Here is an 11,894-nt window from a genome sequence, read left to right on the forward strand (position 1 = left end):
ACTTGCCGACCGCAATGAAAAGGAAAAAAAATTAAAGGAGAAAAAGAGAGGAAAAGTAAATGAAATAGAAAAGAAAAATAAATAAAAATCAAAACAATTAAAAAATCCAAAAAAAAAAATTGTTCTCGTTTGCATGGTTATGCCATATAGGCCAGTTAATGTCCACATCAGTGATTTTTGGTCAAAATTAATTGATTGAACTAAATTGACAAATTGCAAAAGTTTTAGGATTAAATTAACTAAATTAAAATGTTTATGACTTTTTTGGTAAATAATCCGGTATTCTTGCCAATACATTGCACGCGTCTTATCTTGAAATCTCTATGAATTACCTGTTGATTGTTTAAAACTCCTGTGAATTCAATGAGTGTGAGAATTGGTTCTTTTTGAGTTCTACGTGGCCAAACCAAATATAGGTTCTTTTCGAGTTCTATGTGGCCAAACCATATATATATATAATTGAGAATTTCAAAGCACTTCTTTCTTATTAAATTCTCTTGCACTCTGCATAATAGGATAAGATAAAAGAGGAGCCGAAGACAAAGAAGAGATGACAATTGGCGCGGCTTGCCCAAGCACCAAAATGCCTACACCTGGAAGCCTAATGCCGGCATCAAAATCAAAGAGTTTGTAAAAACCTACCCCCAAAAAATTGAAAACCCTGCAAAAAAAAAGAAAAAAAAATCAATCTTGGACTCACCTGGCTCAAGTTTATGCTGTGTTGATGATGATGGCTAGTCTTGCGACAACGAGACGAGGCGACAACGAGTTTGGTTGCGTTCCTACATGTTGTGGCGACAACGATGGTGGTTGGGCGTATAGAGAGAGAGTAAGAGAGAGGGGCGACTGAGAAGGAGGCAAATCGCAGAGAGGGAGAGAGAGAGAGAGTAGGAGAGAAAGTGAGGCAACTAGGATTTCTTTTTTTAACATTAGTAAAGATTGGTTCCAAAACTGTTCCAATCGATCCGATTTTCGGGTGGACCTTTACTTGGAACCGATTTTAATAGGTTCCCAAAAAATGGAATCGGACCGATTCATACAGAAACTTGTTCTTGGACCTATCTTCCGGGTGGTCTAGTCTGATTTTTAGGAAAACCCAATTCGGTTGCATACTCCTAATGTATAGTTGAATCAATTTTACCATGTGCCCATGAAACGGTTTGATAAAATATCTCTCTCAACTTCATAACTACCGTGCATAGTCAATTTAATTGCTAATATGCTAATAAAAGTACAATTAAATATTTACGTTTGGGAGTTTTAAAGAATTTCCTTTAATTATCACTTTCCTGGAGAACTCTTTGACTTATTTTCTCGGAAAAGAAATATCTCATCCCATTTAATTTAGTTTAATGTCCATTGTCCACTTTCTATAACACATGTAGAATACAAAATATTGATTTTAATTTGAAAAAGAAAATACCCATTAGTCTCATTCTATCTATGGTAGTGCATTTTACGTTCAAAAGTCTATCTTACTATAATACTAGTGCTAGGGCCACTCTTCGCATGGGTTTTATCTTTGAATTTTTTTTTAAATATTACACTTTTACCAAAAATATCCTATTACACTATCGATACATTCTAATTCCATGAATATGATAAGGGATTCTATTATATTGTTAAGCCAAATTAATTTTGTATGTGAATATTATACACGGTATAGATACACATTTGAAAGTGTTTCACATTACTGCATAATTATTGCACACGATCAATTTTATTGCATGTACAAAAGTAACAATATAAATAAATATTTGTATTTAGGTCGATATTTCGAAAGATGTCCCTTTGATATTTCATTTTTTAAGCAAAAATATTAAACTTCAATGGAAAATGGATGGACTTTTTCCTTTAAATCGAGTGCATTTAATGCCCAAAAGTCTATTTTCTTATAATTTTCACTGTCTCAACAAAACCATACAATTCTAATTTGAAAAAGAAAAGACACGTTCCATTAACTTTAATGCACTTCATGTACAGAATTCCATCTTACCATATTTTATCGATTGGATGCTATTATTTGGCCAAAAATCGTAATTCTATACAAATTTCTGAATTCTAAGATGAATAGTTTTCTTTTGCCCGGTTTAAGAAGGGTGTGCGGATGTAGCCTGAAGCGAGAAAAATTGAAATTTAAGGGCAATTTGGGGCTGTGAAGCTTTCATCAGCCTGATCGTCAACTTCAGTGATATCGACTTGATGATCATGAAATCTGTGGTGTGATGAAGTCCTACGTGTTTCCCCATCAAAAGCTGAAATGGTGCACGAATCTCTCAAGAGTCCCACTCAAAGGTCAAATCTCACAGGCCTTTAGGCTTTCGCAACCATCTTAGCATAGCTTTAGCATAGCAAGGAAGCGCCGGATGCAACCCTATTGAAAGCTCAACGCGGAGGTCGCTTTTGAGGTGACATGCGCATGCGTCGAAGTCCATATGATACGGTTAACTTCATTCCTACTTTTCAACGGGCGATGGCATTGGATTAGTGCATATATCTAAACGTCAAAGTCTGGTTTCCCGAAAAGAAGCTATCTTCCAAATTTTGTAAGCCAAATGACCCATTTCCCACCTTCTCTAAATTCATTTCCTCTCTTTTCTTGCAATTAAAGGAAGCAATGATGTGACATCGAATGAAAACCGACAACTCCGAGGTGTGTAACTACTTTTGTAAACAGTGATAAATTACTCCAATGACGCTGCTTCCAGATTTAGGTAGAGTCACTTATAGGATAACAAAATCATCTAATTTGGTTGAAAAAGTTCAAGATGAGAAAAATTGATTGGCAACATGGAAGATGATTATGTAGTTGTAATCACATGTAAAGCATGACCCCATTATTCTCTTAAAAGAAATTACGTATCTTCTTTTTTTAACAAGCACGGTCTATAATCATTTGAGAATTCTTACATTTGATAATAAATTAGGGTGTTACCATATCCATTATAATTTGATAACACAGATTATTAAATCCTGAGATGAATATCTTACTTAATAATATATTTTTTTTGTCCTCCGTTCAAACTTAACATATCGAAAATCATATTAGCAAATTTCATAAATTTGAATCGATGACATTGAACAATTTTGTATAATTTAGAGGTTGGATTAAGCATTAATTAATAGTTTAATGACCACATTGATCAAATTAAAGTAGAGAGATGATATTGCATATTATATCAAGGTTTTTAGGGAATATTTATATTATTTTTCTGTATTACACATGGCCCAACATAAAAATCTAAGAGAGTTTCATATCCCCTTGTATTCTCAAGACTTTATATTTCCTCAAAGTTTTCATGAACAACTATAAAATTAAACCACGCAACCTCACTCCCCATGTTCACATAGATCAAGTTCCTATTACTTGCTTCCATAGTCACCTTTTATTAAAAGTATAAATAAAAATTGAACAAGGCAAATTCAGTAAGAGCAGACATACTCATCCTCCTTTCTGATTGACAACTCATTGTAGTAATCTTAAGTGCATTTTCAAGGCGTACCCCAAACTCTTCTCATTAGCTTGTTTTTACCCATTGGACCTTTCATAAAATTTAATCTAGTTATAATCTATGTTGCACCGACACGCGACACGACACGACACGTCGACACTTATTTCTCAAAATTGGAAAATTCCGATACGTTGGGACACGTTATATATTAAATGAATATTTTTATTTTTAATTAATCTGATTCAAATTTATAAATAATTAATTAATTAAAAAAGAGCTTATAATGAATTTACACTAATAATATTAATAAATTAACAAAAATTATTGATAAAACTAATGACTAACAACAAATTAGATTCACTGACAAAAAAAAAACAAATTAGATTCAACTTATTTAAATAAATCCATAATCTTCTTCAATGACCAAAATTTATCATCATTTAATATTCAATATTTCAAAATTACTTTTTAATTTTATTTAGTTAATTTTTGCTTAAATAAAAGTCCCCTCAGGGTCCACCCCCAACCCCCACTTCCTTTCTTCCCTTGTCTCTTTCCCCCACTCCCAAATCTTTTTCACTTTTCTTTCCCTCCCCCACCTCCAGACACCCCCAAATATTTTTTTTTAGGCTATCACTTCCCCTTCCTTCTCCCCTTCAACACGCCAAGTCCATTTTTTATTCTTTTAGTTTCATTCTCAAAACCCTAGCAGCATCCTCCTTCCCCTCCTCCTCGCCACACGACCCCTTCCTCTCCTATCCCTCTTGATCTCTGCTTGCCCTCGGTCCTCATCAAAATTGTTCACCGCCTCGCCTCCAGCCCTCCCTCCCTTGCAGTTGCAGCCTCGTTACCGATCCATCATAGCATCACAGAGTGACGGCCCTCACCTCAGTCTCTTGCTGTCTCTTGTTGTCGCTCGCGGCCTCTTCTTTGCTCCCTCGCCATCGCCTCCACCTTCCATTGTCTTTCGGACACGCATGTCGAAACATGTTGAGAAAAGTTGATCACGTGTCGAAAAATCCAACACACGGTCAACGTGTGTCCAAGCGTATCAACATGTTCGACACGCTCCGACACGTGTCGGACATGACATGGAAGCATGTGTAACGTGTTTGTGCAACATAGGTTATAATTGGGTTGCCATTACTAAAGACTTTATCACATATGTCTAAGATCTAAACATGACTATTTCTCTCGAGAGTTCTTTTCTGTAATGGAACTCACTGGACCTCACATGTAGTCTTTAAGCTCAAATGTCTAGATTTTAAATTGCATATCTTATTAAAACAATATATACATAGTCCTTTTGATGAACGATTGAGTTCCTTTATGAACCATTTTTCTATAAAAACAATTAAGTTACAATTTTAACCCACTATGAGAATAAATTCAATTTGGATCATAAAAAACTAAATAACAAATAATTATAAATTATTGTGGGTGTCCACTTTTTCTTGAATTTGTAACTCACATTAAGTTATTATTCTCATAATAACCCAAAAATTGCTATACTAATAAAACCTTATGTTTTCCTTATTGTTGCCTTTTTGATTAGATGGGTTTAAGACTTACTAGGATTTTGCTCTATTAAACTCATTTCAACATATACGGTAAATTTTAGACAACCCGCAATTACCTAACCCATTAAATATTTGCCACCATTAATCCATAATGAAGTCTATTAATGCAAAATTTCTTCCCCTAATTCCAATTAGATAGAAGCTTTGTAATGATTGCGCCAATTTGAATTTGCTCAAACATTTTTGCCTTTAGTCCTTGAATTTAGAGATCATGATTTGCAACATGCTGGTCCACGTAAGGACCAATTGGAATATATATGTAATTTGGGGACCACGTCTACAAAAAAACTATAGGACATAATTGAGCATATTAAGAAGTACGGGACTGGCGGTGTCATTATCCTAGAGCTTATCGTATTTTATATCATGTTAAAATACTAAAAAAAAGGAGTTATTTACTAAATAGTATATATACTTACCTCTTTTGGTGAAATTAGTTTGATCTTAAACTTCCAATTAATCATAGATAAAAAGAGATGAGTTGGAGTTTTCGTAGCAATTGAATTAACAAAATGAAAACTAGATTTGAAGCTATGGCACCGGATAAGATTGACCATATACTCTTAAATAATGCGAAATAGAATATAAAATTAATATTAAAATGTTAATTGTTTTCCAGCTCTTTTTTTCTAAATATTCTATTAGACTTCTGTAACATCTTGGGTCTCCACTATACATATATTGTCTGCTTTGGACACATCCTCACGGTTTTGTTCCTCTTAAGACAGCCCATACTACCCCAAGAAAACGCATATATACAGTTAGAGGGACCAAGCCTTATAAGCTAGTCCAGGACTTTCTCCCTAGACGATGTGAGACAAGAGAGGATCCCCTTCCTTGCGCACGTTCGGGACCAAGGCGCGGATGCACCACCATCCCTCCTCTTTGCGCACTGCCGCTCGGGCTGTCACACTCTCCACCTCTTAACAGAACATTGTCCTTGCTGTGACCCCACACGCGGTTGGGAGTCGACTCTGATACCACTTGTAAAAAATTATTCACATAAACAACTAATCAATCAAGAAGAAACGGATCCATATATGATTGTAATATATCAATATCAATAAACACAACGAAATTAAGGTGTACCTGTTTGAGCCATTACTTCACTTGAAGAAAAGTAGATCAATCTGATAATTAGTGATCTATCAGAATACTAGATCTTCCTCTTTATAACCTATTTCATTATAGCGGCTTTCAATGGGATTAAAACAATCAGTATAACCTACCTTTTTATAGGCTAGAGAGAAGATCTAGCAAACCCTAATTAACAGCGTGTCAACTGGGCTATTCTCATTACGGGCTTCAATTAAACATAATTGTCTACACTTTGCTGCTCAACTAGGTCCGTTATCAATAAATACTAATACACAATTCAATCAGATCACTGTAGAGTTCAACAAATATTGGAATATCTATTAATCTAATTATTTAAAATAGAAAATCAAATAATTAATGTAAGCCCATATTATAGAAAATTTCCAACAACTTCCATTTCTTTAAATTTTATCTAAACTCTCATGTGGCCTTTCTATGTCTACGTTTTCGAAAAATTTCCTTTTTGCGATATTGTATGAACTCATTCGACAAGAACCCAAGCAACGTATGATATAAAAAACTAACATGTGCTCGATAGATAGAATTGCGATTGATGACATTTGGTACGATTTTAATTATAGTAAAACGTCTATTTCTTTCCTATAATTTCAAATAATTTGTTTTCTTTCATGTTAATCCTTGCTTCAATCAAGTACATTGAAGTCTTTGTCTGATTTTTTCATAGGAGGAGGATGATTAGCCCTACTTTTGTTCGGGAATAGAAATCCTCAATCAAGTCAACATCCTTTCCCTAATACCAATATTTCCAAACTCTAATTTGAATATTAGGTTAAGCATAATTGTCAGAACATCTACTATCCCACCAGTTGCTCAAATATAATTCAAGTTCTTCTCGTCATGTGAATTCAATATTCGATTCGGCCCGGCCTGGATATGAACTTAAAATCCCGATTCGGTCTGGAACACATACTATTAAACATCTATAATCCCTAAGTCAATAAATTGTCGTGTAAATCAAGGAAGAAATTAGTTTCCACTATTTTTCTGTACTGAGAAGAAATGGAATATAAACCGCATAAACCCAATTAATTGCTGTCGAGAAATTATTTGTATCATTGACAAAGGGTGAAAATCCCATCTAATTACAAGAAACTGTATCTACAAAGGAATTCAAAGGAAAAAGAAAGATTGCCAAACATGCAATTCGACTAAATTTTTTGGGACCTTTCAACATATCAACCCACACCCACCAAACACGCAATTTGACTGATGCTGAACCTAAGTATCTCTATCGTGGTCACGTTTGTGCTCAAAGTTCATCCCTGAGTGAAGATGGTTGTTGTCCCATGCAAGTACTTGAGGCGCTCAGGCTATCTAGCCAAACCTCGTCGGCGATCACGGAGTCGGTCTCGTTGTTGCGGTGCCATGACCAGTGCACATGCGTATGGTTGAGCACCCTCAGTCTTCCGTGTCCAAAGCTCGCCTCCCTAAACATCGACAGAGGCGAACGTGGGTTCTTGTACCTACAGATTCATCACCTAAATGCTCAGGCACCATAAAGACGTACAATAACACAGACAACACCATCCAATAATTCAACAAGGTCGATGCGGCTAGCGATAAAATGAGGCATACTCTTTTAGGATTAATGATGACTGAAATCTGTCTATATTTCAGAATTTGAGAATGATGTCTCATATTATCCCCTAAAAGAACATCACGATATCTGTGTTATTTCCTATAAAAGATTGACGACAGATCAATGAGTAACACAACAGCTTAACATCAGTCAATTCCTCCAGAATTTCTTTCTGGTTTTCTTCCTACAATTCGACAAGCAGTTGGTTGAGAGCGAGGATTGAACATGAACAGCAAAAATTAATTCAGAGAAAGCACACTTACGACATTGCAAGACCTTCTCTATTCCCTCCATCTCCAATTGTCACGTACACAGGTCCACAGGAGTCAGCCTTATTGTTGTAGATTCTAGTCTGCGTATAACAAAGAACGACAGTCATTTTCTCAAAAAGGAACCAAAAAGCAAACATTTTGCATGAAGCATCGGGCTATATTTGGACTTACAAATCGTTCATAGGCATGAACATGGCCAGCAAAGACGATGTCAACCCGTGCGCCATACAACAATTCTTCCATCGCCTTCCTCATGCTCTCACCTTCCCCTTGATGGGCCGTATTTGTATTGTACCATGGCGCATGCAGTAGCACAATCACCCACGGCGTCATCTTGCGATCGATCTTGGCCAGGTCCTGTTTAAGCCACTTGTACTGAGCTGAGTCGGAGTCGAACTCGGTGTAGGACCCCAGCATGATGATGTGGATGCTGCCGCCTGCAGCGTCGAAGGAGTAATAGAGGTTGGATTCAGATCCGCTTTCCTCGTAGGGCATGAGCCACCGGGCATTGTAAGCCTTGAACCCGTGGGGGTAGATGATGGGGATCATCTCAATCTCGTGGTTGCCCTCGTTCACCATCCATGGTCGGCGGCTTGCGGTCGGCTCAACTAGGCGGCCAAAGGAGTCCCACAGTGGCTGCTGGAAGTCGGCGTAGGAGAGGTCACCTGGGAGTAGGAAGACATCGTAGTCCTTGCTCTCGACGTGCGCTAGGGTCGACTTGGTCCATTCCGTTTGCCCAAGGTCACCTACATAGGTTGGAAGATCGCGACGATTAAGAATACGAGATGAACTCAGCTTGAAAAATAGGAGGAAATTCGGATCGAGTCCAGAGATCGAGATAGGTCCGTGACGACTTTAGAGGTGTTTGGGGTGCGAGAAAAGAGGGGATCAGGCGCCCGGGCCAAAAACACCCAAACTCTGTTGAAGTAAGGGACTTGGAACTATGGATTCACCCGTGTCAGTGAATACATGAGTGCTTCGCTAGTAATTCGGAGATTGACTTGCTTTATAAGAGATTAGGCCCAATAGAAAAAAAGGCTAGAAGGGATTAAAATGGGGACTGAAAAGCAGGAAGAGAAGTTTGGAAGGATGGCCATGTGAAAGTCGAACTCAACGAGCCCAATTAAATCGGAACCAGACTTATCTCAATCGGAATTCTAAATTCTAACTTGACAAAATTCCGTCTGTTTCATGGAAAATTAATGATTCTGCAAAATGCAAAGCTTACATTCAAATCAATATGCAAGACCCAAATCTAACCAATGATAACTTCTCTAACACCGAGTGAGAAATCATCTCAACACACACAACAATCATTTGACCATGCTTTTCTCTTCAAAATTTATGAAGAACATCATCTAATATCATCTTGTATCTTCTAAATGATTAAATGTATTTTAATTATAAGGATGAAGGCACCACTATCGCTAATCTTTTACCATATATCCAGTTAGGTCATTAAATTTTTTGGATTGATATATATACCTATATATGTATGTATGGGGGACAGTAACTTTATTTTAATTATATATACATACAAGGGACTCTTCATTTGGGTCCAAACGAAAGTGGGAGGGTCAGCGATTTAGTCACTTCACACGCGGGGATACAAAACTAAATTATTGGTGACACGAAAGCTCAACGTAAAGTATTGTGAAGAAGGCTGTGATATATACTCTTCCTGCTCTTCCGCGGGGGTTGCTTCGCCTAAAGCACCAGCTTCACTAAGAAAGGACCGACAGAAGACATCCTGATCTACTGTTTTTGGGACCAGGGGACTTGCAAATTAAACAAAAAATTAATTTTGATCATCCAACAAACAACGTAGATAATCCTTTCCTAAACAATTTCATCAATCGCCATTGATTTGGACAGTCGTTCAATTTTTCAAGCTATAACCATCCATATCAATAGTGGTGAGTATAACACGAAACATATAAATTATACAAATGACGTATCGTGTGAAAAAATTAAAAATAAATAAATAAAACTTCTCCAGTCTCGTAACTTTTGAGATCCCTATTTGCTGCCAACATGAACAAAAGTAAACCCTCTGGGACGAAACCCTATTGTCCTCTGGTAGTTAACACTTTGGAGATCCATATCCGATAGTTTCTACTTACTAATGACTCTAAAGGTGATGCAGATGGAGAAGCATATATTATCTTGTGAGAGCAAGACATTCTGAATCATAAGTTCGGCATCAAAAAGGGAATTTAAGAAGGTATCTGAATAAAAGAAACTACGACGAAATTTGTGAGATAATATAGTAATATACTTTCGGAATATAATCAAATAACGTCGGGAATCTGATGCGTTGATACTTTTGTTCACGTGCATTGTTAGTCCTTCAAGGTTTTTAAGGTACTAGGGCCACGCAACCTTTGGCGCGCCTCAACAACGGAAGTCCCTTTCGAGTGCACGAAAACACACAAGATTCCAAGACTGACATGACCAAATGGAATAACATATTAACCCGTGTAAGCACATCTTTTCTCAATCTCAATTTTTTTTTTTTTTCAGTTTTATTTCAGAATTAGAGCATCACTTTTTACCTCTATGCAAAAAAACAGAAACCGTAATATGCTCCTTGAGCTGAAATTCGCTCCTTAATTAGTAAAGCACCCCTCTTAGAGCAAAAACCCAGAATTTCCTCTTCCTCACAAATTGATATCCATTGGTTCATAAGGTGAACAAAAAAGTATTGCGTCAAGGAGACTTACCAACCACCACGAATTCGATGGGGAAGGTGGAAGGCGGCGTTTTGAAGGAGAACTCCGGGCCGCAACCACCACAGCGGTAGTAATAGGTCGTCCCTGGCTTTAGCGGCCCGATCTTGACGTGGTGGATTTTGCCGGAGGAGTAGAAAAAGAACGTGTAGGAAGTATTCTCTCCTCTTGCCACGGCGTTGTATTGTCCCGGAGACATGCCATACTCCACGGTCGAAGGCGCCTCGTGGTCGTCCGTAACCCATGTTACTCTCATGTAGTCGCTACCGGCGAGCGAAACATGCACCTGAAATCACCCATTGATTGAGAACGATAGCATTTAATATACATGAATTTTCACTGGCACAACTTCGAAAAATAGGCATATTTTTTTATCAATTGGAATCGAGAAATCGACCTGTTGAGGCTCCGACTCTGACCGGCCATGCTTGGTGAAGATGATGCACCCGGGGGGCTGTCGAACGTATTCCTTTTCGGAAGCATAAGTGAACTGAGGGACGAAGAAGAAGATAAAGAAGACGACGGTTAAAGGTAGTAGAAGGCCCGGGGATACCGACTCTCCATGGTTGAAGCAATGAAGCTAAAGTGTGTATATTGATGAACACTTTTGGGAGGGAGGGAGAGAGAGAGAGGGAATATATAGAGAAGGTGGGTTGGAGGAATTTGAAATCGGAACACTATAATCTATTAAATAAATCAGAAGGCAAATCCGTCAAGTAAGTCGATTGGTATATATGCAAATATGTTTCGAAGGTAGGTGTCTTCTCGCTCGTCCTCCCCCATTTTTCTTCATTGCCAGCAAGCGTGTGATAAGGTAGCTCTGGGACTTGGCCTGGCTGGAGGAGAAAACAATTTTTCTCAGCCAGTAAGTATATACGATCATTTATGTGATGTGATTGGATAGTTTTGGTACTTATCTGAAACTTAAGAAATAATCGCGTCTCAAGTTGTAGGTTTATATTATTTAAGAATGGCCATCAGAAAAAATATTGGAATGCAAGTAAACCCATCAAAATGGATCATTGACCCATCTTTAACCTATATGGGTGTTAAATTGGTTATAAATGGGGTTAGTTATATTATGTAAATAAATCACAAATGGTTTAAACTTAATATGATGGTTAAATAGATTATAAATTATTTATAAAATAGATTTACAACTT

At 37.2% G+C, this 11,894-nt stretch overlaps 1 protein-coding gene across 1 annotated transcript; it reads right to left on the reverse strand.

The window, feature by feature from the left end:
• Nucleotides 1-7,206: 7,206 nt before the first annotated feature.
• Nucleotides 7,207-11,337, reverse strand: LOC120285914 (purple acid phosphatase 22-like). Its single transcript, XM_018874479.2, has 5 exons — nt 11,129-11,337; nt 10,726-11,017; nt 8,174-8,748; nt 7,994-8,082; nt 7,207-7,614 (listed from the first exon to the last, which is right to left on the reverse strand). The coding sequence occupies exons 2-5, from the start codon at nt 10,985-10,987 to the stop codon at nt 7,401-7,403; spliced, it is 1,140 nt and encodes a 379-aa protein (XP_018730024.2). The 5' UTR covers nt 10,988-11,017; nt 11,129-11,337; the 3' UTR covers nt 7,207-7,400.
• Between the last annotated feature and the right edge of the window lie 557 nt (nt 11,338-11,894).

Source organism: Eucalyptus grandis, chromosome 1 (genome assembly GCF_016545825.1).
Source record: "Eucalyptus grandis isolate ANBG69807.140 chromosome 1, ASM1654582v1, whole genome shotgun sequence".
NCBI lineage: Eukaryota > Viridiplantae > Streptophyta > Magnoliopsida > Myrtales > Myrtaceae > Eucalyptus > Eucalyptus grandis.

What these genes read in the sequence shown, in the direction of transcription:
- LOC120285914 (XM_018874479.2), bottom strand. Translation starts at nt 10,987, where the DNA reads ATGAGAGTAACATGGGTTACGGACGACCACGAGGCGCCTTCGACCGTG. An exon ending in CATCGAATTCGTGGTGGTTG is followed by an intron (nt 8,749 to 10,725) that starts GTAAGTCTCCTT and finishes CAACCTATGTAG; the next exon opens with GTGACCTTGGGCAAACGGAA. An exon ending in TTCATGCCTATGAACGATTT is followed by an intron (nt 8,083 to 8,173) that starts GTAAGTCCAAAT and finishes TGTTATACGCAG; the next exon opens with ACTAGAATCTACAACAATAA.